Genomic DNA, 22,939 nt, shown 5'->3' on the forward strand with positions numbered 1-22,939 from the left:
TTTCAGCTCTTATATTTGTTAATGTTTGTTTATTTTTGAGAGAGTGCATGAGCAGGGGAGGTTACAGACAGAGGATCCAAAGTGGACTCCATGTTGACAGCAGATGGCCCGATGTGGGCTCCAACTCACACAGTGAGATCATGTCCTGAGCCAAAGTCAGACGCTCAACCAACTGAGCTACCCAGGCTCCCCTCAGCTCTTATATTTAGATTTGATCCATTTTTAGTTCATTTTTATGTGTGGTGTGAGGTAGGGGTCCCACTCCATTCTTTCCCACGTGGACATCTAGTGTTCCCAGCACCATTTGTTGAACTGTCCATAGACACAGATATGCAGGTTTCTTTTTGAACCCTAGTTCCCTTCCATGGGTCTACATGTCTCCTGGCTGCTTGCTCCTTGCTTCGCCACTAATGCTTTTTGCTTTGAACTTAGTACTGTCAACCTAAGAAGACCTTTTTAAGGGTTGCATGGGGGGATGTTTCTCATCTTAACACAAATCAGACTGTGGTGTGTAAGTCATGTGTCCGTGTTAGCCTTGTTAGAAGGTATGGAGAATGTGGGATCACAAAGAAAAGAAATGAGCTACACTAAAATGTATAGGAAGGGGGGAGCCTGGGTGGGTCAGTCTGTTGAGCGTCCGACTTTGGCTCAGGTCATGATCTCGCGGTTCCTGAGTTCGAGCCCCGCATCAGGTTCTGTGCTGACAGCTCAGAGCTTGGAGCCTGCTTCGGATTCTGTGTCTCCCCCTCTCTCGGCCCCTCCCCTGCTCGAGCACTGTTTCTCTCTCTCTCTTTCTCAAAAATAAATAAAACATTAAAAATTTTTTTACGTACAGGAAGGTGCTGACCTCCTGGAGTCAGGGCTTTGGTTGGTACCCAGACAGCTCTGTGTCCTTTCTCTCCTTGCCACGTGGCTGAGGGTTGCAGCTGGCTGTGAGCTCCTGGAGGTCAGTAGGGCTCTCAATACAGGCTGTTTCTCTCGGTGCTCCACGCAATGGGTTATCGGTGGTGGCCCAGGGGACTGTCACTACAGGGACTGGAAAACCGGGCGGGGTCTCTGTGTGGCCCGGCAAGTTGCTCCACGTCTGGGGCCACAGGGGACTGATGGCAGCTGCTTGGCTCAGCGCCTGGCATGAAGTGGCTGGTCTGCAAACACTTGCTGCCATAGTTGTTTTTAGCCCAAACCTCTAACGTCTTTATGACTCAGGGCTCCTGGTCTCCCTGCTTGCTAAATGCTCATGTCAGAGACAGAAGCCACACCAGAGACGTGAGCAGAGGAGTTTAAGAGCCAGGGTTATTAACTAGGAAGAAAGTTGATAATGAGGTACCAGAGGGCCAGCAGGGCCCTGTCGGAGAGGCAGGACGCAATTGCCACCCGGGGCGAGCCTGCAGCGCCGCAGGCAGTGTTTGAGGGAAGGGCAGCCATGGACCTGGGACACGCTCCCCGGAGAAGGGGCTGCTGCCCTGCGGCTCCCCCTCCCTGGGGCAGAGGGGGAGGAGCCGGCTGTGTGAAGGGAGGAGCCCTGCAAACAGGACTGGGGGCCGCAGGAAGGGGCTGGGCTCCCTGCTCACCCTCAGCCGAAGAGTGAGAAGAGTGCGTGCGGCTGGGCAGGTGGGTCCGCAGGGGTTCCGCAAAGTCCTCCGTTTTACGCCCTCACTCGGTCCATTCGAGGGCCGGGGTCTCTGGCGAGTGCTCAGGGTGTGAAGCTCACGCTCCTGCTTCTCTGAAAGGAACGACAGATGGCAACAGAATGTCTGGAAATTGTCCAAACCAGAATTCTTCGGAATTACCAGGACCGACCCTTCCCGCCATTGGTATGGGCAGTCAGGCCTGTGTGGACGCCCGAGGGCCTGGGAAGTGCTGCTTCCGGGGCAGGTGGGGAAGTGTGAGGGCGTGCCCGGGTCCTGGTGGTGCCATCAGGCCCTGGCGGCAGAGGCCGCACCCTCTCCTCCTCGGTGGAGGGACAGCCCAGGACGAGTGTGGGCGGCTCCCACCAGGGCCTCATTCCTTTGGGGTGGAAAAGCCTGCGTGGTTTGGGGAATCATTTCTCCAAATGCCAGTGCCCAGGTGGCAGCTGACACTAATTACCTGTGAACATTTGGTGGGAACCAGCTGTCCCTTCCTCCCTCCCATTCTCAGGCTGCTCTGGCCGAGTTTTTCCTCAAAGCTGAACTCCGGTATCTCTGTGTCTGAACCTTCCAGAAGCTTCCCCTCAACAAGAACAGTGCCCTTTGCATTCCATGAAGGCTCTCAGCATAGCTGGCCGGTGGCGAGACGGGGCTGCAGGTGTTCAGCAGACAGTCTGGGGACCGACTTGGATGCCAAGGGAGGCAGGCGGGGGGGGGGGGGGGGGGGGGGCGGGGAGGGGAAGGGAAGAGGTCGGAAAAGCATGGAGCGTCCTGGGTAGGAGGGCACTGTCGAAGGGTCGGACGGGGGCCTGTGAGTGGCTCATCCAGACGGGCTCAGAGAAGTATAAATGGTGACATCACCTGGCCCTCAGCCCCGCCAGCACACCACCTGCAGAGGTGGCCTTCGGCACAAACAGGACCTCATCTCTCTCTTTTAGGAGTTCATCCGCGAGGGCTGCCTTCACAAGCTCACCAAGAAAGGTCTGCAGCAGAGAATGTTCTTTCTGGTAGGTGGGGTGGGTGTGGTTGTGTCCGGTGAGCCAGTGCTGAGGCCCAGGCAAGCAGCCCCAAGTCAGACAGGAGCCCGCCTAGGACGGCACAAAACACTCGCGGCGAGGCGCCTGCCTCATTCTGTGTTCTGGGAGCCTGTCTGCAAGGCCATCAGAAAACCAGAAGATAGAAAAGTCCACATTCCCGTTGCTGCAGGAATGTTCTGCTGAGAGCTGCCTTTGCCTCAGAGAGGCCCTCCCGGCAGGTCCCCTTGATCGGCTCCCTTCCTCCTGCCACTTAGGAGACCCCAGCCTGAGCCACCCTGGCTGAGCCTGACCGGAGGACCAGCCAGAAGTCCCCACTGCCTCCAGCTGGCGGGCACTGGGCCTAAGGCACGCGGGCCTAAGGGATCTGCTGCCTCGTGTGGTTACCAGCTCGTCAAAATAATCGTGTGACTGAAAAAAAAAAAAATCCCTTTTTTGCCCCAAATCTCCAGCAAGCTGAGCAAATTTGATAACCACATAAAGGCCCCAGGCGCTGAAGTTGGTCTAGTAAGACATTGAAACCTGTCGCTTGCTTTTAAGCTTCACGTAATAAAGCCTGTCGTCTTCAGTTCTCAGATATGCTGCTCTACACAAGCAAAGGGGTCACGGGTACCAGCCACTTCCGGATCCGGGGCCTCCTTCCTCTCCGTGGCATGCTGGTGAGTGCCAGGCACTGCGCCGGTGGTCGTTACTATCCCTCCTCACGCTCCAGCCCACCTGCCGTTCCCCTGGGGGCCTGTCCCTCCTTAGACGGCACAATGGGAGACCCCAGTTGGGTGCTCAGGGAATGGGGCTGACCCAGCTCTTGAAAAAAAAAACCCGATCCCCTTTCACTGCTCTTGTGCTCATCCCTTCTCACACGGGCCATTCTCTTCACGTCGTCTGATCGTTCCTAGTTCTGTCACACGTGCACATGCGCGCACAGCTTCAAAACCAGAAGACAGCACCACCAACAAGTCGTCAGGCTGTAGCTGGGGGCTGGGCTCGGGCCTTCCCTCCGTGTTCTAGGAGCTGGCCACAGGAAATGTCGCACCCCGTCTGTACGCCGCCCTAGCGGGCCTGGGCCACCGGTGACCCTGTTGCACAGTGTGCCCTCTGTCCACACCACACACCGGTCAGCATGTCTGTGTCCCCTCAGCACAGGCTCAGCCAGACACTTCAGTGTGGTCTCTGATGAGCCCTTCGTTTTGACGTGACCCAGTTCCCCAGCTTTACCTTTTGTGGTCGGTGCTGTTCGTGGTCTGACGACCCTGCGTGAAGGTCTCAGAGAGGCTCACGCACACACATCGACTCACTGTCCATTCGCCCTTGAGCGTAAACCTGCACTCAGCCTGGACCCCGTCTTTGGGAACAGTCAAGATGGCTGGCCAGGTTCGGGTGTTTGCCACAGAGCTGTGCTGTTGGTCCAGAACAGGCCACACTGCAGTGAGCGTCTCTCCTGCAGCCCCACCAGCCTCCCGTCCAGGTGCCCACGGGTGGGGGCTCAGACACCACTCTGCTACACTTGCCTGGTCTGCCTCAATTTCCCCACCTTTCTTCAAGGGTGTTTTCCCCTTCCCGGCCCTCCGTGTTCCTGGGCACTGTGCCTCCTTCCACTGGGCACCCGAGCCTGTAACATTTGGTGGTTTTCCCCACCCTCAGCAAAACGGGGCCTGTCCGAACACAGTCCTCTGCCCTCGCTGGAAGCAGACCCCATCTGTTCTAAAGTGTATATTTTCTTTTTAGTTTTTTTTAACGTTTATTTATTTTTGAGAGAGAGAGAGAGACAGAGCATGAATGAGGGAGGGGCAGAGAGAGGGGGAGACACAGAATCGGAAGCAGGCTCCAGGCTCTGAGCCATCAGCCCAGAGCCCGATGCGGGGCTCGAACTCACGGACCGCGAGATCATGACCTGAGCTGAAGTCGGACGCTTAACCGACTGAGCCACCCAGGCGCCCCTAAAGTGTATATTTTTTAATTATACTTTCATTATAGAAAAAAATGGAAAATATAAAAGTCTCTCATAACTTCGCCACCAAGTAACACGCACTGTTGGCATTTTGCAACGTGCCCTTCAGGCTTCGTCTGTACGGGAACATTTCCATGGGTGGCACGGCGCAATCACCTACAAGCTCTTCTGTAACTCGCTTGTTCTTGCTCAGCACTTCATCCCTAACGTCTCCTGTGCTTGTAATAGGTGGGCTCCGTGCACATTTAACGGAGACGGGCAGTGGACTGGGAGGCCAGACTCTGGCTTTCTGAACTGTTTCCCGACATTGGACATTCTGGCTCCATTTAGTTTTTCGAAATTAGAAATAACCCCGCTGGATTTTGGTCTTTCTACACATCTCTACGCCCGGCACGTGTTGTTCGAGCCTTGGGCACGCTCGATTTTCTGGCTCCGAATATCAGCGCCACATCACTGCCGGAGCATACACACGACCCGGCCTCCCACTAAGTGCATCCGAGCCTCTTTCCACGGCGTCGGGGGGCACTGGGCACTCACCCCTCATCCTTCGCAGTCCGGCCAGTGGCGCAGCTTTTGGACGGTCGTGGAGGCTGACGGAGTCCGTGTCTCCTAGAGTCTGGGGCCTCCCCGAGGAGACACGCGGGTGTCTGCTGCCACGGTCTCTGTCGGTCTGTTGGCTCTTCGTACACATTTGTGCCGCATTTTATAGACGCCACCCGCTCGCGGAGGCCACGGATCCCTTCCGCAGCTGGCAAGTCCTGTTTGTCTCGCCTGCGGTTTGGTGTGATCTGGTAGAATTGAAAGTCCACTGGACAGTGATCGTGTCTTCCTCCTGGGACGGCACCTAGCACAGAGGTCCCAACAAATCCTTGCTGAAGGAGGGAATTCAGACATGTTTATAGTCAGATCAGTTCATCCTTTCCATCAGGGCTCCCATCCTTAGTGCGGGCTCAGGAAGTCCTTCCCTGTGCCAAGATCACACCGGCGCCTTTTTGTTCTTCTGATACATTCAGTTTCCTTAAGTCTCCCTCACAAACTGCCTGAACGCGTTTCCTTGCGGGCCACCAGATGGGGACGTGCCACGTCCCCCCTTGCACGCAGCTTCCTTTGTCGAACCTGTTTCTCTCTGACCTCCAAGGCTGCCCTCGTCATGGAAACACTGTGGCCTTCACACTTGGGGTGCCTGCTGGGCCTCCCGTCTCATTTCTCCGGGCCAGCCTCAGTTCACACTGTTCTGTCATGTGGGGGGGTTGCTGTGTTGGGAAGCTCCACCCCTTATTCGTCCTCCTTTTTAAAAAGTTCTTTGCTACTTTCAAGTATTTAATTCTTCCAGATAAACTGAGGAATCATTTGGACAAATTCCTTCCAAAAACAGCACCAGGATTTCTAGTTCAATGGCATTACATTTACATGCTGACTTACAGGGAGACGAACATCGTGACCTTCTCTTGCCACTGCTCACACTTTCAGATCTTTTGTGTCCTGAGTGAGGCTTGGTGGTTGGCATCGCATGGGCCCCCACACAGGGAAGCCGTCTCTTCGGGGGTGGTCTGTAACCGGCTGGTTCCGGGGAACAGACAGCCAGCCCTCATCCTGAATGCAGAGGGAAGGGTGACAGGTCTTGGCTTCAGAAAGAGAACCTGTGTCATGTTTACGGCTTCCTCCTGTTTCCATGTGAGAGACATCAGAAGTCACACGTTGCATTTTAGCTGAGGTGTACGTGGCATTGCAGAAATGACCGCCCTCCTCCTGACAGGGAGACCTCTGCTGGCCGGCTTCCCAGCGTCAAAGCACCGTTGCATCCCGGGAGCACCCTTCCTCGGTCACAGGACAATTTCTTGTCTGTGCTTTGGGTTTGATTGGATAGTATTTTATTTGGGAGTTACTTCAGTGAGTCACTTAGAACCGTGAGCAGCCCGTTGGGTTTTTCTCTGAAGCTAACTTTGTCAGGTTTTGGTACCAGGTTTATAAAGCGAACTGTCCATTTCCCTTTTTGATAATGAAAATGCTCAACATTTTTTCCTGTGCTTGACTTTCAGCTAATAGTGCTGGACCCACCGGTGAGTAGTTCGGTGCCCTGCGGCCCACAGCTCGCCCACCTGGGTGGCAGGTGCCGTGGCCTGGGGATCCCCATGCCCCCTGTAGCCCCTGGTAGTCAGCAGAGATTTGCCCAGCACAGGGCTTCCGAGGCACCTGTGTTGTGCTGCAGGCGCGGGCTCTGCCGGCCCCGGGCTCACTCCACACGCCCGCCTCTTCTCCCGCCACAGGTAGAAGAGGGCGAGAGCGAGCGGTCGGTTCCACACTGTTTCACCATTTGTGCAGCTCAGAAAACAGTCGTGGTGGCAGCCAGGTAAGAATGTTCCACTGTGCACCCAGCGGCCCGGGGCGGTGGGGTGGGGCGGGGGAGTGCTTCCCTGGCACGAGCGAGGTCGTTGTGGGGCGCGTGCCCCCTTGAGCCCTGCTTCAGTTATGTGACCAGAGAGCAGGTTCTCCTGTGGTGGGAAGCGAGTGACCTTTGAGAATGTCCCCACGGAGCGGCCACGGTGCTGTTGAGCTGCCTCGACCAGGGGCAGCCCACGTGGTTAGTGGCACTTAGGTGCCCTCAAGTCGGGAGGGGCCCGGCCTCCACCTGCCCCCACGGCCGAGCCACTTCCCCCAAATCACCCCAGTGTGAAGGAGGCCTGAGCTCAAAGGTGAGCAGGCGGCTCACTGCCCTGTAGGGGCCGGGGGTCCCCGGCCCCTTCCAGAGGGGAGGCGTTTCTCCTCCCGGGAGGGCACCCGGCTCTGGGCTTCCACCCCGTCGTCACCGTGTCACGGCTGACGTCAGAGAGCACAGGACACTTAACGCCCCACCAGGAAGCCGTGGCAGCTTAATCGTGAACCAGGAACGGGTCTGGTATTTCAGCGGCAGAGACTTGAAAGTTCTGGTTTCGGGAACAGTGTCCCTGGAGAAGCCCCCCCTCCAGGCCCTTCACCTCCCAGGGGGGTGCGGCCCTCGGACCTTCAGTCAGAGAAGCCGGCACAGCAGGGAGCCCCCGGTGGCCTGGGTCCTGTGATCCGGGCGCTGAGCCTCGGCCCTCCCCCACCAGCACCCGCCTGGAAAAGGAGAAGTGGCTATGTGACCTGAACGCTGCCATCGACGCGGCCAAGAGCGGGGGTGACCCGTCCCTGGTGCTGCCGGGTAGCGTGCTCTGCGCTCCTCCCTGCAGTGAGTTCCGGCCGGGACGCCCCCTCGGGGACCCCGCCGCACCTAAGCTTCCCTACAGATCCCTTTTCTTGGTCACAGGCCTCCTGCCGGCCCACGGGCTCTCCCTCCACAGAGAACGGTCCAGGCACCCCGAACACCAGGGGGGAGGTGGGGAGGGGCCACGGGCTCTCCTGGCAGAAGCGCCGCGTGACTGTGACTGCTCTCCGCCCGTTGCTGACCCGGGCCGCAGGCTTCCCTCGTCCCCCAGTCCAGAGCACTGGACCGAAAGCAGCCCCCACCCCCGCCCTACTCGCCCCGTGCTCCCGTCTCCCTCTGAGCAGAGGGCCGACTCCTTCCCCAGGGTCCTCCGAGGAGGTCTCTCCGGAGCAAGGGTCCGAAGACACTCACGGCGTCCACGGGTCCCTGGAGGGGCAGGGCCAGCACCGGGCCAACACCACAGTGCACGTGTGCTGGTACCGGAACACCAGCGTCTCCAGAGCCGACCAGAGCGCGGCCGTTGAGGTACGGTGGCCCCAAGCGCCCTCTGCTTGCGCTGGCTACAGGGGAGGAGGGCTGGACCGGGCAGAGCAGGGGGCCACCAGGCTGCGGGCTGACCGTGACCATCAGGGCTTGTGCAGGCCCACGAGATTGGTTCCGCGTGGGAGGATCCGGGCGGACGGCGTCCCTGGGGTTCTCCGGAAAGGGCGGTCTCGCGGGGGCTGCCGCCTCCCCTCCCACCTCCTTCACCCGGAGCGGCCACTTCGCACTCCGGCCCTTCGGCCCCCAGGCCGCCTCCCATTCGCTATGGGTTTTGGGCTCCTGTCGTACCTGAGGCAGAACCAAGTGAGGAAGCCGTCAGAGCCCCGGGCTCCCCCGTCAGCTGGGGCCCGAAAGGTAGGGCCCACAGAAAGGGCAGAGCACCGCCAGCACGCCAGGCCCCACGAGCCCGGGGCGAGGAGTGCGGGCTGAAGGCGTCCCTGCAGGGCCCTCGTGAGCACAGTCAGGGTTACAAGGGAGAGGCGGGGCCGCTGGCCACAGGGGCCATCCTGGGTCAGGACGCCACGCTCAGGGCCAGGCCGTCTCGTTGGGACTGTGCTAACTTGGCTCCACGTGGCCTGTCACAGCATCGGGTTTATGAGGGTCATGGCTGGGGAGGTTATAAACAGGGAAAAGAAACTTCGTGTCCTTCTACTTAGCGCCTGGGACCTCACCCCCCACATCTGTAAACATCCTTCTGTCAGACTATGAGCAGACTGACGACCCAGAGCCCTGGCGAAGGAAGCTGCCGCTCGGGAAAGTGTAGTCAAGGCCACAGCCAAGAAAGCCCTCGGGGGCCGATGCGCGCTTCGGGGTAGCGGGTGCTGCTCCGGGACAGAGTCCCAGGACCCTAACCAGTACCGGTGTCTTTCTTTCCCATAGAACCAGCTTTCAGGGTATCTGCTGAGAAAATTCAAAAACAGTAACGGCTGGCAGAAGCTCTGGGTGGTTTTCACCAACTTCTGTTTGTTCTTCTACAAAACTCATCAGGTAAAGGTGCTGGACGGAGCCGGGGCGGGGAGGCGGCCGTGCCCGTGGCGCTGGCAGACAGCGGCCCCTGCTCCTAGCACAGGAGAGCACGGCCTCCCGGCTCCTCCGCCCGCTCCCACGGGGCATTCAGTCCCGACGGGGAGAGTGGGTTGGGCGGTGGTCGCGGGGCGGCGAGGGGGGGGGAAGGAGAGGGGGCGCACCCGCCGAGCCGCGTGCCACCTTGCAGGACGACTACCCCCTGGCCAGCCTCCCGCTGCTGGGCTACAGTGTCAGCGTCCCCAAGGAGGCCGACTGCGTCCACAAGGAGCACGTCTTCAAGCTCCAGTTCAAGTCCCACGTCTACTTCTTCCGGGCTGAGAGCAAGTACACGTTTGAGAGGTAATCCTGTGGCAGGCGGCCACGCTCGGCCGCTGTCCCCGCGGGTCTCCTGTTGTTACAGAGGGTGCCGGAGACAGGCGCTCTGAGCCCTGGAGAGAAGGGCTGGGTGCCACCTCCAGAATGGCTGGCTGGCCCGTTCGCTCCGTGCCTGGGGTTACCCCTGGGGAGTTATTTGAGCACAAGGCCGCTGGTGTGACCAGGGCACACCCTGAAATCCGAGCGAGCGAGCATCTTGGGAGCTTCTGACGGCTCAGCCTCTTCTCCAGGTGGATGGAGGTGATCGAGAGAGCCAGCAGCTCACCCGGGAGGGCCAGGCGCCCCGAGGACGAGGCATGAAGCCCGCCCTGCCCGAGGAGGGCAGAACCAAGGAGCAGAGCAGGGTCAGCACATCCCCCGTGACTGCGGGTCCCGTCTTCCCAACGGCGCAGGGGTGGCTGTGGTCTCCTCGGGTCCCGAGCGTAGGATAGGTGGGGTAGGACAGCGTGGGGACGCCTCACAGTGACCTCTGGGAGGGTCGTCATCCCGAGACCCAGTGGGCACCGGGAAGGACACACAAGTAAAAAGGCGGGCCCGGCTCAGGGATGGTGGCCACACCCCACGCTCCCCTGCCCTCTCCTCTTCCAGAGCAGCGCCCCGCCGAGGACCGGCCCGGAACAGGAACCAGGGTGGGCCCCACAGCTGCACGCCAGGTGACACGTGTCCACGCAAGTCCAGCAGAAGCCACTCTGGAGCCCGCCCCACAGACCTCTGGAGGAGAGGACACCAAAGTTCCCACCTGGCCCCGGGAGGGCAAGGGCCTAGAGTTTCTCGGTTCCCCAGGGTTTCCTCACAAATCAAAGTAAATGGACACGGGCTCTGTTAGTCTGTCCATGCAAACGTGCGTGCGGTCCAAAATAAAGAGTTTCTCCCCTGCTCTCCTGCCAGCGGGCCACAGGGTCACCCTGTGCCATGATAAGGACTCAGAAGCCAGAACCGGGGCCCCCGCCCACCACCAGCATCTGTCCGATTCAGGTTTTTATTGAAAGTGGCCCGAGCCTCTCGATGTTCTATGAAAACTAACACCTTAACCTCAGAACATTTAGGGAAGCAGGAAGTTCATTTTCTTTAAAAAAAAAAAAAAAAAAATCCTGGCCGAAACGAGTCCTTGGGAGACACGGTAATGCGACACGAAGCAAACCTGGGCCCGGCGCGGCCTCGGTGGGCCCCAGGCAGGGGAGGAGGCAGGGCTGCCCCGACAGTCTCTGCTCCTCGTGCCACGTGGTTGCAGGTCGGTGCTCCGCTGCCAAGAGGGGACGTGGAAGAGGGACCCTCTGCGCGGGTGGGGGGGCGGTGACCCGGCAGTGAGGCCCACGTGGCCACGACAGCACAGGGGGCTCCACACAAAGACCCTTCTCCCCACTTCTCAAGCAGCAGCGCCTTCAGCGGGATGACGTCAGGTGGTTTCTGTTGTGGGAAAACCTGCGGAGCGGGGGAGACGCGGTCACTCCTGGCCAGGTGGGGCGCGGCCCTGGACAGGGTGGGGGAGGCCCGCGTTCTGACCCGAGCCTCTGAGCACAGCCCGCCGGGGGCCGCGAGGGCCGCAGCCTCTCCTCGCAGGCCCCGAGGCTCCAGAGGAGAGAAAAAGAGGAGAGAAAAAGAGAAGCCGACGCAGACAAGGCCGGCGCCCCGGGCCTCACCTCTGCACCCGTTCCACCAGGTGCGCCATCAGCTTGTCCGAGATGCCAGGGCAGGACTCCTCGGCCAGGCTGAAGGCGTTCTCGAGCTCCTCCAGCGCCCCCACGCCTCCGCCGCTCTGCCTGTGCTTCTCCTTGAGCTGCGGAGAGACCACCGGGAGCCTGACCGGAACTGCCGACCCCGGGGCCCTCGGCTCTGACGCTCCCACAAGGAAGCTCCCGCGGAAGGCTTCCCGGCCCCTCGCTGTGACCTGCGTTTGCGGGACCCCAGCCGTCGGTCCACCGCAGAGCTAGGGTGGGCCGGGTCCCCCAGGGTTCCCGCAAAGACAGATGCTGCCCCACCCCCACGCCTGAGGGAATCTCCCAACTCCGTTCTCGAGAGGGGTCTCTACTGGCCCGTCACCGTCACGCTACAGTGGGCCGGGCTAACCACGTGGCTTCCTCCCAAGGGTCACAGAAACCCCGTGCCTCAGGCCCCGCAAACTTGAGAGAACAGCCCAGAAACCCCCCCCAGTGCGCGGCACAGCCAGATCAAGGCATCCTGACCCTGGGCCCCACCACCACCGGGGACTGTGAGAACCAGATGGAGGCATCACCGCCCTGGGGATTAGAAGCAGGTCACCCGGGTCCCCTGCCACACCCCTCACAGAAACTACAAGGGTGCCTCCTAGCACACCCCGTCCAGCGGCCTTCCACCTCAGGCCCCGCCCACAGAATCAGGCCCCACGGGGGGCCCCGACCACCTGGATGAGGCTATGCTTCCCCCCCAACCTCCCCACACACACGCCATCACACACGGTACAGGGGCTCCAGCAGCCCAGGGCCCCACCCCTCCACTCTACACATTCCAAGCGGCCCGGGGCGCTACAGCCCCGGCCCTCCTGTGACACTGGCCGCCTCCCTCCCCAGGGTGGGGACGTGTCCCAGCTGAGCCCAAGCTCCTGGTCCATGGCCCGACAGTACCGCTCTTGCCACCTGCTCCTCCCCAACCTCCTCCCCTGAATATCAGGCCCCTCCCGGTGGGAGCTCTCCCGCCTCTACCCATTGCCCCCCAGCGGATACCCAAGGGCCCGCTTGCCTCAGGAAGGCTCTCAGCACCCCGTTCCTCCCTCTCTGGGCCTGCGGTGGGAACTGGGCCCCTGACCTACTGCCAGCCCCAAGTCCAGGGTGTGGGGGTCCCTGGGGTGCTATCGACCCCCCACTGGTAGGTGACATGCAGGGTCGCATGACCCTTGAGGCCTCCCTGCCCTGGGCCCGACATCCAGCACTGAGAACTGAACCTCCCAGGCTCTGTCTCAACAGATAACCATCCCATGCGTTTGCAGTTCAAAATAAAAGTCACAGGAGTTTTCGATCAAAGCCATCCTGAGACCCCAAACCACCACAGCAGGGGGAGAACTTGGGGAGGTCACATTAAAGTACTTTCTCCCAGCCGCTTCTGCTTTGCTCAGAAAGCCTGGCTCCCAGGTCCAGGTCCAACCACAATGGGCTTCAAAGGGCCCAGAAGCCCCACACGCGGGGGGTGGGGGGGGGGGGCTGGCCAGCACACCTCCTGATAAACCTCAAGGTCACAACGTGGGGACAGCGTGTGCAGGGAAGCACGATAGCCTCCTGCCCCAGGGGACCCCCTGACCTGGCCCTTACCTCTCCAAAGACAGGCCGGACCAGCGTGGACAGGCACTGGGACCTCGGCTGCCTCTTGGCGGGCTCCGCAGACTGCCAAGTCAAAGCCCCGGCAGGGTGATGAGAGCGAGTGTGCCCCAGGGTCAGGCGTGCCCCGCCCCCCTCCCAGCTTTCTGACCTCCTTAAAAGGTGCAGCCCGTGAGGTGTCCAGGCCTGGGTGCCTGCCCCCCACCCCCCAGCCAGGTCAGACCTTCTGGGAGCCGTGCAGGGCTGTGCCCTTGTGCACCTTGCTGTGGGGGCTCGGCCGGATGGTGGGGGGGAACGTCCAGAGGGGGCCCTGCTCTCCATCCTCAGTGTCTCCGTCACTACAGTGGAAGGTGAGAAGGGTCGTGAGGAGCATGGGGGCTGGGATTTGGGGGTCCCAAGGTCCACACCTGCCCTTAGTCTCCCCATTGATTTTGGAGACAACCTCATGGCCCTAAATGTCGAGTAGGCCCGCCCTGGGGCCCTAGGGGCCCACTGACCCCCCACGGCACAAGGCCCACGGCCATCAGGGGGCGTGACCCCCAGAAGGGCCCTTACATGTCGGAGTCCTCGGAGCTAGACTCCTCGCCGTGCCCCTCCGACTTCCAGCGCTTGTAGCGGTCAATGAGCTCAGTGAGGAAGGAGGTCTTCTTGGTGTAGCGGGTGATGAACTTGTGCTTCAGCAGCTCCTTGGCAGTGGGCCGCTGCCGAAGGAAGGGCACAGGTCAGCGGACGCCAGGGACGGCTGAGCTCTGCCTTTACACTCCCGGAGCTCACGGCTCCCCCCGGGGACCAGAGGGACGAGGCCACCAGCAGGCTGGGGTGGAACACATCCCCCTCCACACCAGGTAAACACCCGCCTCGAGCTCCCCCAGACCTCAGCCCCTGGCCAGGGCCCGCTCTGGATCAGGAGGCGCTCGGGGCTGGGCGAGGCTGGGCGCAAGGAAGGGGCCTCAGGCCCCGTCCCCTCCCACGGGGCCGTTCTCTGGGGCCCGGTCCCAGAGCCGCCCCTACCGCCTTCAGCCGCTCAGGCCTCCTCCCGGCCCACCCCACAGAGCCAGGGCCCCAGCGGCCAGGGTGAGACAGGCCTTACGAATCGGGGGTCTTTGTTGAGGCAGGCTTCCACAAACTCCTTGAAAGGCTTGCTGTGGTGGCCCTCCAGGGTGGGCGGGCTATTCTTGGGAATCAGGAACAAGACACGCATGGGGTGGAGGTCAGAGTTCGGAGGCTCGCCCTTGGCCAGCTCGATGGCCGTGATGCCCAACGACCAGATGTCAGCCTGGACAGAGACCCATACAGGACTGTTGCCGCCGGGGGGGCCCCAAGCCACGCGGCGGCCCCCCTGCCGCCCGCCGCACCCACCTTGAAGTCGTAGGCCGACTGCTTGATGACCTCGGGTGCCATCCAGAAGGGGGTGCCCACAAACGTGTTCCTCTTGATCTGTGTGTCTGTGAGCTGCCCCGCCACACCAAAGTCGGCCAGCTTCACGTCACCCTGCTCTGAGAGCAGCACGTTGGCGGCTGCTCGACACAGGACGGTAGGGGGTCACCCTCAGCGCCGCGCAGGGCCCCTCCCCCTGCACACAGCTGCCTGAGGAAGCACAGGGCTACCTGGGGACGCCAGCAGGTCTGGCTCAGGGACCTTAGCTCTCCTCGGCACCCAGCAGGCCAGGCACCCCGGACCACGTGCACAGCCGGGGGGTGGCTGCGGGAGGGGCCCGCCTGGGCACGAGGTCCAGGCCTTCCCAGAGTGTGCCTTATATGACAAACCCCAAGAACAGAGCCGCCGCCCTTTTCTCCCAAACGGCAAAGCAGGCAGAAGTGACTCTGGCCCTCGCCCTCACACCCCCGGCTGCCCTTGGCAGGGCCGGCTCCCACGGTGGGGCCGCTGGATCACACACTGGGCGCTCAGGAGACCACGAGCAAAAATCCACACGTCTGCTTTAATCAGGTCCCTTCCGACCCGAGGAGCAGAGGTGGTGTCCCCACCGTACGGGCACAACATACTCGGAAAGTTCTGTTACTGGCAGCATCTTCAGGAACAGAGCAAGACGGCACCGCTCAGCGTCGGACCGCCCAAGGGAGTTCAGGCCAGAAGCGCCGAACTACAAGGGTCCCCGCATCCCAGACCCCCCAGCACCGCCAGCCGCACACCCCTCGCAGCGACCTCCACCTCGCACCCTGGCGCTTCTAGGGTCTGGAGGGGACGGGGACGAGGGACAGGGGCCGCGCCCCCGGGGACCTTTGATGTCTCGGTGGATCTTGCGCTCCGAGTGCAAGTAGTCCAGGCCCTTCAGGATCTCCCGCAGGATGGTGGCGATGTACGTCTCCTCCAGGGGCCCGGGTTTCAGCTGCAGGCAGAGAAGGGACAGCAGGGCCTCAGGCACCCCCACCGGCACATGCCAATCCCAGCCCCACGGCCGCGGCCTCCACCAGGGGACAAGTGGACTTCAGATGCTGAGTCAGGTGGGAGTGGGGGAGGCTCTCTCCAGACGGTATCTACCGTTCTCTCCGCTGGCGTGAAGGGGGTCCCGGCCACTGCCGAGCCCACGTACCTGGGGGCGCTGACCCGCCTGCACCCACCAGCCCAGAACCCCTGGGAAACCAGCGGAAATGGACCCCAGTTCACTTCTGGGCTGAGAAGGCTCTTAGCACGCACCACACCGAAGCAGCCAAGGACCGGAGGCCCACAGGAGCCAGGGGTCCTCAGGCAGTGGGTCCAGGGCTGCTGCCCCAAGCCCCACAGCCACCTCCTGTGTCCACTCCTGCCCACGACAAGCCGCCCACTGCCGCAGCCTATGCCTCACCAGGTCCAACGCGGAGCCTCCGCCCAGATACTCCATGATGATCCACAGCTTCGTGCCCTGGGCCCAGAGAAACGCCCATGAGCTCAAGGCCACGGCCCCAAGACACACACACACTCCCCGGCAGGGGAGACTCAGGCCTCCAGCCCTCAGGAACCCTCAGGGACCAACCCTCAGGGACCCACCGCAAAAAGGCCCCAGGGGCCCCTATCCAGCCCCCCTCCTGTCACAGCCCTGATGTGTGTGTGTGTGTAGATGGACCCAGTGCTCAGGCCGGTGGCCAGGTCCCCCATGCCAGTACCCCAATGGGAACCAGGCTGCAGGCATGACATGTCCAGCCGGCACTCGGCCTGCGGGCACCTGCACCCAGGCGGCCCCCTGGGCGGGCCCCCAAGGGCAGAGCGGGAGATGGGCTCAAAGACGCTGTGCCGTGGGGCTGCCCTGGCCTGGGAGACGGCACAGCCAGGAAGTGAGACACCACGGCCACTTCAGAGCCAACTAGGTCGCATTCATGTCCTACATGCCTACCTGGCCCTCGGGACTGTAGTTTCTTGAGCGCCCTCATCCTTCAGACCCGGCCTGTCCCCACCGTCCCCATGTGGGGGCAGACCTAGCCCGGGCCTCCCGAGCAGGTACAGGGACTTTCTGCCTCTCTGGAGGCAGCCTGGGTGGGGGGCGGCGGTCACGGGCATCTACCCAAGCGCAGGCCTGGCATGGAGCGAGCCCCCACCCCACAGGCACCTTCAGGTAGGAGCCGAAGTAGCGGGTGATGTAGGGACTGTCACACTGGCTGAGCACAGTGATTTCCTGCTGGATGTCCTCGATCTCATCCTCGGCCTCCTCCAGGTCGATGATCTTGATGGCCACCACCTCCTTGGTGCGGTTGTCGATGCCCTTGTATACCTCCCCAAAGGAGCCCTTGCCGATACGGTCGAGCTTGGTGAAGAGCTCCTCGGGGTCCACACGTGAGTGCTGTAGAGACACGGAGCAGGCAGACTGAGGGTGACCCTGCTGGAGGAGGTGGCAATCCCCAAAATGAGGAGCTAGGGAGCCCACCCACATTTTTTTTTAAGTTGACGCTTTTTAAATAATCTCTACACCCACTGTGGGACTTGAACTCACAACCCCAAGATCAAGAGTCGCGGTCTTCTGACTGAGCCGGCCAGGCACCGCTCTCCTTGCTGCTTTTACCTCTTTGTTCAGGAAACCTAAACGTACCCTCCCCACAAAGGAGCACAGAGGCCCCCGCAGCAGCCAAGGGACCAGGCTGTGGAGCAGGTGGAGAGACCGTGAAGGTCATGCCCTACCTGCCCACACCCCACACGTGGACACGTGGGGAGGGCCAAGTGAGGCACAAGACAAGTTTAAAGGGGATACGTGGGTAGGAAATGGGGATTTGGGGGCAGCGAGGCTATCCCATAGGATAGCGGGGACAGTGGGGACAGCACCGATGCAGTCTCGCGGACCAGGGGCCTAGTTCGCAAGAACATACCCATGCTGCCTCTTCGTTTGTAACAAACACACCCCAGCTAGACTCGGGGGCGGGGGAGGGAGGTACCGGCGCGCTAGGTTCCCCGGACCCCCCCGAAGTCCTCCTGAGCAAGAGTCTATGGCGTCAGCCGGTTCTCCCTGCACACCTGGGAGCCACACCCCCCGGAAACGGCTTCCCTTCTGGTCCCCAAATCAGTCCTCAAGACAGCTCCACCCTCACACCAGCGGGGAGTTGAAAACTGATGCTGTCTTGGATGCTTAATCCTGGATATTCAAGTACCACGCAAAACCAGCGCACTGTCCTGTCCTCGGACTTCAATTCAAAGCCTGAAAAAGAGCGCCCAGAGGTCTGAGCACCAGGGCGCGGCCGGCAGAGGGGCGCCCGCCCGCCCGCGGGCGGACACTCACACGCCTGACACTGCCCTTCCACACGTCAGGGGCTGAGATGGCGCTCAGCCTTCGGGGGGCTGCCCGAAGGAGGCAACACCCCTGCGCACGTGGCCCCCCGGGCTCCCGAGAACAGCACTCTCTTGGGAACGCCAAGCCACTGTGTCCTCAGAGAGCCAGCAGCAGTCCACACAGCCCCAGAGCGACGCAGGGGGCCAGGAGGGTGGGAGCCTAGCGTCTTGTCCAGGCAGAGGCAGAAAGGGTTTTCCAAGGCCCCGAGACTCAGATCCACCAGGAGGCACCTCCCGGCACAGAGGCCGCTGCCACAGCCCCAGCACCACCGGCAACAGAGCATCTTGGTGCCGGGTACACGAGGGAGAAAAGTACGGCTTCCCGTGCCTCATCGGCCCGAGGGACGGCCCATCCTGCGGTGGGTGGGCGCCCCCGGTCCCGAGCAGAGCCCTCCACGCATGGACTCGGCACACACACGGGGCCCACCTTGGGCTCACCCCCAGCAAAGCTCCACGTCGGGCCTGACCGGCTCCAGACAGAGACTACGCATCAACAGAAACTGCTAATTAGCCGCCTTCCCGAGGTGTGCGACCGGGAGGGAGGGGGCAGCACACAGGCCCACAGGTGAGCAGCCCTGATTCCGAGCACCCGGAGAGCCAGGACAGCAGGGGCCGTCGGGTGCCAGGAGCCCCGCAGGACAGCAGATGGAGCGGGGCCTGGCCGGGACCAAGGGGCAGAGCAGCACTCAGCACAGTCCCCACAGACGGGGCGGGCTGGGCCGGGCACCACCCACACGCTGGCCCAGCTGGTTCAGGAACGTGGCCCTCCTCGCTTCCTCACCAGAACCAGCAGCCCAGTCCCCAAGCCAGTGCGCGTAGAGGACAAGGCGCAGCGGGTGCACGCGGTCAAGTTACCACCGAGTCCCCAAGCCAAGGCTGAAGGCTTCAGCAGGACACAGAGCTGAGCGCCACTCGGGTCCCTCGGGCCCAACCGCCGGGCATCTCCATTCCTGCCGCGCGTGTCAAGAAAACCAGGACAGGTTAGGCATGTGGCCGCGAGTTGCAGCCAGTCGGCTGTGTTCGGGAAGGGGGTGGCGCGGATCACGTGGCCAGAACCCACCCCCACCCGAAAGAAAGGCCCGGCAGGGCACCTGCGCCATCCCGCCAACCCCGGCCCCACACGCGACCCCACACGCGACCAGCCGGCGGCCGGACAAGAACACCTTCCTGCCGGAGGGCCTTCTCCGCGAGCGGGTGGGGGACCTCGCTGTTCCCTGGCTGCCGCGGTGGGTCATGGTCTGCGACATGGCCCCTCCCGGACCTGCTCCTTCCGCATCTGCCCAAACAGCACCTTCCCAGAGGCTCTTGCCATCGACTCGGCCGTCACCGCCTATTCGGTGCCGGGGGCGGCGGTCCACCAGACCGCCAGCCTGTCCCCTGCCCCAGAAGGGCTGGCACAGCGCTGCAGGACACCCCACGACGGCTGTCCAGTAACTCCAGTCCAGCTGGTGCCCTGACCTCGTGTCCTCTGTCGCCGAAGAGAGTCCCTCTCCTAAGGTGCCCTGAGAGAAGAGCTGGAGGAGGTGGGACGGACAGCAGGCAGCACCAATCAGCGGGTCCCCTTCCCACCGTCAGGCAGTTGCTGGCAACACGTCCTCCTGCTCCGCTCCCCTCAGCCCTGCTGAGAACACCGCGGCCCTCTCCACACAGGGCCAGCAACCCAACAAGGGAAACCCCCAGACGGGGCACTCAGACCCCCACTGCCCGGGAGAACACGGCAGACCCTAAGCCAGAGTTCCTGGCTTGGCAAGGAAGGCGGGGAGCCGCAACCCCCGACTCTCATACTCTTGAGTCCCCCCCGACTGCAGGCCAGTCAACTCAGCAGACAGTGTGACACGTGCACACGCCTGGCTGCGAGCCTGACGCTACAAGAATGTCACAGGGCCCACCTGTTCCCAGCCCCGCCGGGAGAAGGAAAGGCAAGTAGCTCCTGGGTCTGGGGGCCTCGGGCTGCTTTTCCAGGCGATGCTGGAACAGCTCAAAAGCTCGACTGGCTCTGGGGGTTGACACCCTTGTCCTCCAACCCTGAGGCTGCCAGGTCTGTGGCCGCTGCCTGGCAGCGTGTCTGCTGTTAATGTCACCTCATGAAATGGGGGGAGCGAAGCCATCCCCACCCACCACACGACCAGGTGGCAGCACAGGAACAAGCAGGGGCTGGGGGGGGGGGAGGGGAGATGAGGAGGGCGGGAGGGCAGGCTGTGGGGAGCACAGCCTACTGCCCCAAGCAGGGACTGCCCCACGGAGCCACAGTGACAACTGTCTCAAGAGAAAATGATACACTGACAGGCTCCCTGCCACTGGCCTCTGAAAGGACAAAGGGGGCTTCGTTCCTGAGGGGTCCCTTCTCCCCGTCTGATCTGGACGCCGAGGGCCGACACGAAGCACCGACCGCACACGGGGACGGGGGCAGCTCAGGGCTCCGATTTCCGGGAGCCACGGAAACTACTCCCACAGCTTTTTTTCCTTCCTGTGTTCTAAGAGGGAAAAGAAGAATGGTAAAGGGTATTTCTGATTCATTGGGAGAAACAATGAAGCCGCGACGACAGACACATCCTGCCATCGGACTGCAGGACGGTTGGGAGCGTCACCCCAGGTAGACTTGGATCCGAAGCCTCGATCTGCCACTTTCTAGCCGACTAACATCTCTAAGCACCGAGTTTTTAAACCCAGGGTGACGACGGCACCTGTGTGGTGAGGCTGAGGGGAACCACGAGAGCTACACACGCAAAAGGCTTAGCGCAGAGAGACTGGCAGCAAGTGCTCTATAAACGTTTACTGAACGAGTAAATGTCACCCAGACAAAGTGTTTTGTTTTTTTTCCAAATCAATTCTCTCTTTCTAACCCGCACCTTTCTAACCGCCTCTCAAGTTTGACAATGAATGTCAAAGCCCTTCACACATGGGTTTGGGGCTTCCTGTGCACTTGGAGCTGCAGCCGTGGAACTTACAAGGTGAGCTTCGATACAGTCACTTCACGATCACCGGCTTGGTTCTCCGGTGCTTTCTCTGCAGCTTCTGCCACTCACCAGCAGCAGGATGGGGGGCGGGGCGGGGTAAGGCAAGGGAGGCTCTTTCTGGGTGCAAAATGTACCCTGCGGCTCTTGAAAATAAGCTCGAGGCCGAGTTTTCTCTGCGTACCAGTAATGTGACTTACCAGACAGAAATGTCAAAGCCTAGAGAGGAATCTGCTAGCCCCATTCGGCATCAACCAGCGAGGCTCGGTTCCCATCTGTGGCCACAGCTGGTGCAGGACGCGCCGCTCGATGGGAGCCCCACAGGCTTCCCCGTCCACACCTTCCCCGGGGCAGATGCCAGCGGAGGGGGGCTAACGGGCCATCCCATCACCCTGCAGCAGCCAGCCCACTGAGGACACGACCACACCGCCAGCACCTAGGAAAAGTCTCCGTGCTGCCTCCATCGCCCTTGTTTTGAGACAACAAAACGGGGAGGGGAACCAACCACAAGCCCCCACGCTGGCTGCCGCCACCACGTCCCAGCACCAGCAGCCGGCTCCCCTGGAGCTGGACAGACTCCGGCCGGATGTGGGGGGTCCCCCAGAGCCCGCCGGTGACGCCGCAAAGTGGTTCGGGTGGGGAAGCACAAGAACTTTGCAGGCAGGCACTTCCGGCCCAGGTGACGCACTCCTAGAGCAGCCTTCCCAAGAAACCCCGACAGAAACACACTGGGGCCCTCAGCTCTCCCGACACACCAAGTCACCCGAGGCGGCTTCATCGCGCCCCCAGGGAGGGGACCCCCAGCCTCTGCCACAGCCCGGCATGCCCCCGGCCCGGCCCCGGGACCCCGCAAACGCAGCCACCCAGGTTCCCAGACAAACCCACCAGCGCCGCCCGGCCCCGCTCTGCTCCCAAGGTCAGCCTCCGCACACCCTCCACTCCTGCGCGGGGCGGGGGGGCTTCTATTCTGAGAAGTCTGCGCGCATCTGCCCCCCAAAACCCGCACCAGCCGCCCCGAGGCAGCAGCCCCTCTGCACTGCCCCCTCCTCGGAGTCCCCGGAGGAGCGGGGTCCTCAGCGGGCGGCTCTCCTGAAAGCCCAGGCGCTGTTCAGGTGACACGCTCGTGGGTGAAATAAACGTCTTCCCGGGACGCGGCGGTCGGCGCTCCCACGTGCGGGGGCGGGGCAGGCACGCTGCCGCACACCCCCCATCCCGGAACCAGCCTTACCTGGTTGGCGAAGCCCCTGAGGTGAGCCATGTCTGCGATGCCCTCAGACCATCGGCTGCAACCCCACGAGGCCCCTAGATCCCGCCTCGAGGCTCCGGAAGCCGGCTCCCTCGCTTCAGTCAACTGGAAGGACAGCAGGCGCGCTCGATGCTGGTGCCGCTCGGGGTACACAGGGCTCCCCGGGGCCAGGCGCCCCCACCCGTCTCGTTCCTTGATGGCCTCACCAAGCGGGGCCCCCTTCATAGCCTCTCCCGCCCGCGCTCTGGCCTTCGACCCTCCACCGCTACTCCCCCCCGCCGCCCAGGGCCGGGTCCCCGAGCCCCTTCACGCCCCTCACACACCACCCCCGACCCAGCGCTGAGCCCCGCCCCCAGCGCCCTACCCCACCCCGAACCCCACCTCCAGCGTCCTCTCCCCCCTCCCCGCGCCCTGCCCCCACCGCCAAGCCCCGCCCCCAGTTCCCTCAGCGCCCTCCACTCGCCCCACGGTCCGTAACTGCCCGACACCCCCCACCGCCCGGCCCCCTCCCCAACCGCCGCAGGCGCGGGCCCACCCGGCAGCGCGCCCACCTCCGGGGGGCTCCATCCCGGCCTCCCCCGGCCCGCTCCTCAGTGCCCACGAAGGCTCCCACCCGCAGCCTCCTCTCGCCCGGGGAACGCCCGGACCTCCAGCCCGCGAAGGAGCGGCAGTGGCGGCGGCGGCGACCGGAGAAAGCCCAGCGGCGGCGACGGCGAGGGCGGTGCGCGGTGTCGTGGCCCGGCGCGGGGCTCTCTGGGACACCGAGTCCCGCCGCTCGCTCCGCGCTCGGGTGCCCGCCGGCTCTGGACTACAAGTCCCGGCAAGCCACGGGGCAGGGCGGTGTCGCGGGGCTCGCCGGGACTCGGAGTCGGGCTTCCTGAGCGGCTCTACACTACGTCTCCCAGCAGGCCGCGGGCCGGGCCGGGGCGGGGCCGGGGCCGGGGCCAGGATGGGGTCCTGCGGCC

General features: G+C 62.5%; 2 protein-coding genes across 9 annotated transcripts in view; one reads left to right on the forward strand and one right to left on the reverse strand.

The window, feature by feature from the left end:
- FARP2 (FERM, ARH/RhoGEF and pleckstrin domain protein 2) overlaps positions 1 to 10,582 on the forward strand; it is a 105,625-nt gene extending 95,043 nt beyond the window's left edge. For 2 of the 8 annotated variants that reach the window (XM_086720208.1, XM_086720209.1), the window contains exons 20-27: positions 2,567 to 2,635; positions 3,232 to 3,321; positions 6,650 to 6,960; positions 7,700 to 7,818; positions 8,159 to 8,319; positions 9,217 to 9,324; positions 9,551 to 9,702; positions 10,327 to 10,582. In XM_086720208.1, the coding sequence (XP_086576334.1) occupies positions 2,567 to 2,635; positions 3,232 to 3,321; positions 6,650 to 6,960; positions 7,700 to 7,818; positions 8,159 to 8,319; positions 9,217 to 9,324; positions 9,551 to 9,702; positions 10,327 to 10,564 (1,248 nt within the window). In that variant the 3' untranslated portion in view covers positions 10,565 to 10,582. Of the gene's footprint in view, positions 1 to 2,566; positions 2,636 to 3,231; positions 3,322 to 6,649; positions 6,961 to 7,699; positions 7,819 to 8,158; positions 8,320 to 8,993; positions 9,325 to 9,550; positions 9,703 to 9,968; positions 10,083 to 10,326 lie in introns of those variants that run through there. The other 6 variants (XM_086720213.1, XM_086720211.1, XM_086720210.1 and 3 more) reach the window with 6 other exon arrangements.
- Positions 10,583 to 10,703: 121 nt separating this feature from the next.
- STK25 (serine/threonine kinase 25) lies at positions 10,704 to 22,722 on the reverse strand. Its single transcript, XM_086720217.1, is given in 14 exon segments — positions 10,704 to 11,160; positions 11,379 to 11,515; positions 13,020 to 13,091; positions 13,249 to 13,283; positions 13,286 to 13,329; positions 13,331 to 13,363; positions 13,581 to 13,726; positions 14,116 to 14,301; positions 14,385 to 14,542; positions 15,264 to 15,372; positions 15,829 to 15,885; positions 16,567 to 16,797; positions 21,957 to 22,079; positions 22,588 to 22,722. Coding segments are annotated over 13 exon segments (1,278 nt in total). The 5' UTR covers positions 21,987 to 22,079; positions 22,588 to 22,722; the 3' UTR covers positions 10,704 to 11,120.
- Between the last annotated feature and the right edge of the window lie 217 nt (positions 22,723 to 22,939).

Source organism: Puma concolor, chromosome C1 (assembly GCF_028749965.1).
Source record: "Puma concolor isolate L17-30 chromosome C1, mPumCon1.1.hap2, whole genome shotgun sequence".
NCBI lineage: Eukaryota > Metazoa > Chordata > Mammalia > Carnivora > Felidae > Puma > Puma concolor.